General features: G+C 54.4%; 1 protein-coding gene across 1 annotated transcript; it reads left to right on the top strand.

Moving 5' to 3' along the window:
• Positions 1 to 223: 223 nt before the first annotated feature.
• CDK5R2 (cyclin dependent kinase 5 regulatory subunit 2) lies at positions 224 to 901 on the top strand. The gene has a single exon (XM_030210889.1). It carries the CDS (start codon positions 224 to 226, stop codon positions 899 to 901), a length of 678 nt encoding a protein of 225 aa, XP_030066749.1.
• Positions 902 to 2,341: the final 1,440 nt, after the last annotated feature.

A 2,341-nucleotide genomic window follows, 5' to 3' on the forward strand; every position in this document is an offset into this window, starting at 1 on the left:
TTCCTGCTCCATCCCCTGGACCCTTCTCGCTCATCTTTCACCTGCTGCAGCCATTCCTTCCTCGCGTCTATTGGTTAAGGCCGCCGCCCGTCCTGTGATTGGGAGAGGGGGCGGGCTTTCGGCTGGGGCCGAACTAGGAGGGCGGTGTCTGCGGCGAAGAACTCAGAGCGCTCCGGGACGCGGCCGGAGCCGGAGGTGCAGGGGGGTCCACGCCGCCGCCGCCATGGGCACCGTGCTGTCGCTGTCCCCTCCGCACGCCCGCAGCAGCAGCAAGCCGGAGCGCAGCCTGCGGCGCCCGTCCGTCCTGCTGTCGGCCCTGGCCTGGAAGCGCCTGGTGGCCGCCTCGGCTAAGAAGAAGAGCGCCAAGAAGGTGAACCCCAAGCCTTCCCCTGCCCCGGAGAGCTGCTCCCCGCGCCGGGTGCTGGTGCAGGCGTCCACGGGCGAGCTGCTGCGCTGCCTGGCGCATTTCCTGTGCCGCCGCTGCTACCGCCTGAAGGAGCTGAGCCCGGCCGAGGTGGTGGGCTGGTTCCGCACCGTCGACCGCGCCCTCCTGCTGCAGGGCTGGCAGGACCAGGGCTTCATCAGCCCCGCCAACCTGGTCTTCGTCTACCTGCTATGCCGCGAGGCGGTGGGCTCCGAGCTGGCCACCTCGGCCGAGCTGCAGGCCGCCTTCCTCACCTGCCTCTACCTGGCCTACTCCTACATGGGCAACGAGATCTCCTACCCGCTCAAGCCCTTCTTGGTGGAGCAGGGCAGCAAGGACGCCTTCTGGGAGCGCTGCCTGCGGATCATCCAGCGCAGCAGTGCCAAGATGCTGCAGATCAACGCCGACCCGCACTACTTCACGCAGGTCTTCCGGGAGCTGAAGGGTGAGGGTGGGGGGCCCTGGAAGGAAAAATGAGTCCCCCCCCCCCCCACGCATTCTGAAAATCATGCATCATGGAAACTGACGTTGGGTTGGGGAGCTGCAACACCCCCTCCCCCCCCCCCTTTCTACAGAGGACGTGCTAGGAAGGAACCTCTTTGGACTGGATGGAGTTGACAAGAATCGCACCTACACCCGGAGAAGTCTTCGTTCGTGCTCTATTTTTATATACCATAAAGTGCATGCTGATTTGCTCTGTCATGGCTTCAAAGCGCAGGCTCCCCTTGGAAGCCATCAGAACCTTAGAAATGAGGTCATTTTTTTTTAGTTGAAAAGCAGATTTTGCATTTTCTTGCTACTAGAGAGAAATCTTGTGGGGGGAAAGTAGGGAGCTGTCCAGGGTGCTGCTGAACCCAGTAGGGAGCTGTCCAGGGTGCTGCTGAACCCGGGCACTGCACATTTCCCTTGCCTGAACCAAATAGGAAGGGAAGTTGGTTTTCGTGCCAATGTTCAAATGCAGAAACACCGGTGTATTGTTTTATATGCTACATGTAAAAAGACATAAAAGTCGAGAGATGATCATTTGTTAAAAGGTAATGCGAAGCAGTGGGTAAGGGTGGAAAATGTGGGTTTCACGCTTCTTTTCTTTTGCTAAATGAATAAAGTTGAAGACAGAGGGAAAGAGGAAGTGGGTGTCCTAAATGCCAAGCTGCCTTGCCTGCCTGGCCTTGTGTACTGATGTTAAATAGCCAATTTGGCGTAGGCCCTAATGGACTTCAGTTATTGAGCTGTGATTCATCTTTCCCCATCCGCTTGCTCATGCTTTCAGTCTTAGGATGTTTTTCAAAGAGACATTTGGATTTATCGGTCTAACCTTGAGTGCTTACTGCATTTTTCAGTCGCATAAAACGAAAACTTGTACCTCCTTACAACGTTTTTCGTGCTGTCTCTCTCTCTCTCACTCACACACACAAACGCATTTATAAAGACTGTTTCAGTTTCTGTTTTCTGATTAATCACCAGGGTCCTGTTAAAATAGTGATAATTAGAAGAATTACTACTGGATGTGCTCTGTATTAACATGCTTTTTTAACACAATGTATGATGTCTTGATCTTCCCTCTTCCTTTTTGTGTTTCTTATTGCATGTATTGGGAGGGAGGGGGATGGGAAGGAGGAAGTGAGTGTGTTGATCTTGTGTTTTTATCGTGGACACCTGAGGCTGCTTTGTGGAAACCTGGAAGAGAATTTGGACTACAGGAAGCCGTCCTCCGCTGCAGAGCGAGTGTTGCTGTCCATTAGCAGATGGCCAGATGCCATTTCTCTTTCCTGGGTTCTCCTGCTTTCCGAGTTGTTCAGCGGTGCTGACCGTGGTGCTGAAACAGGAGGCTGCTTCTGGCTTTCTAGGCGGTTCTCTCCGAGTTTCCTGTACTCTCTGTCCCCATGTACAAAACGTTGTTGCTATCTCTCTGTACTC

Source organism: Microcaecilia unicolor, chromosome 7, assembly GCF_901765095.1.
Source record: "Microcaecilia unicolor chromosome 7, aMicUni1.1, whole genome shotgun sequence".
Classification (NCBI taxonomy): domain Eukaryota; kingdom Metazoa; phylum Chordata; class Amphibia; order Gymnophiona; family Siphonopidae; genus Microcaecilia; species Microcaecilia unicolor.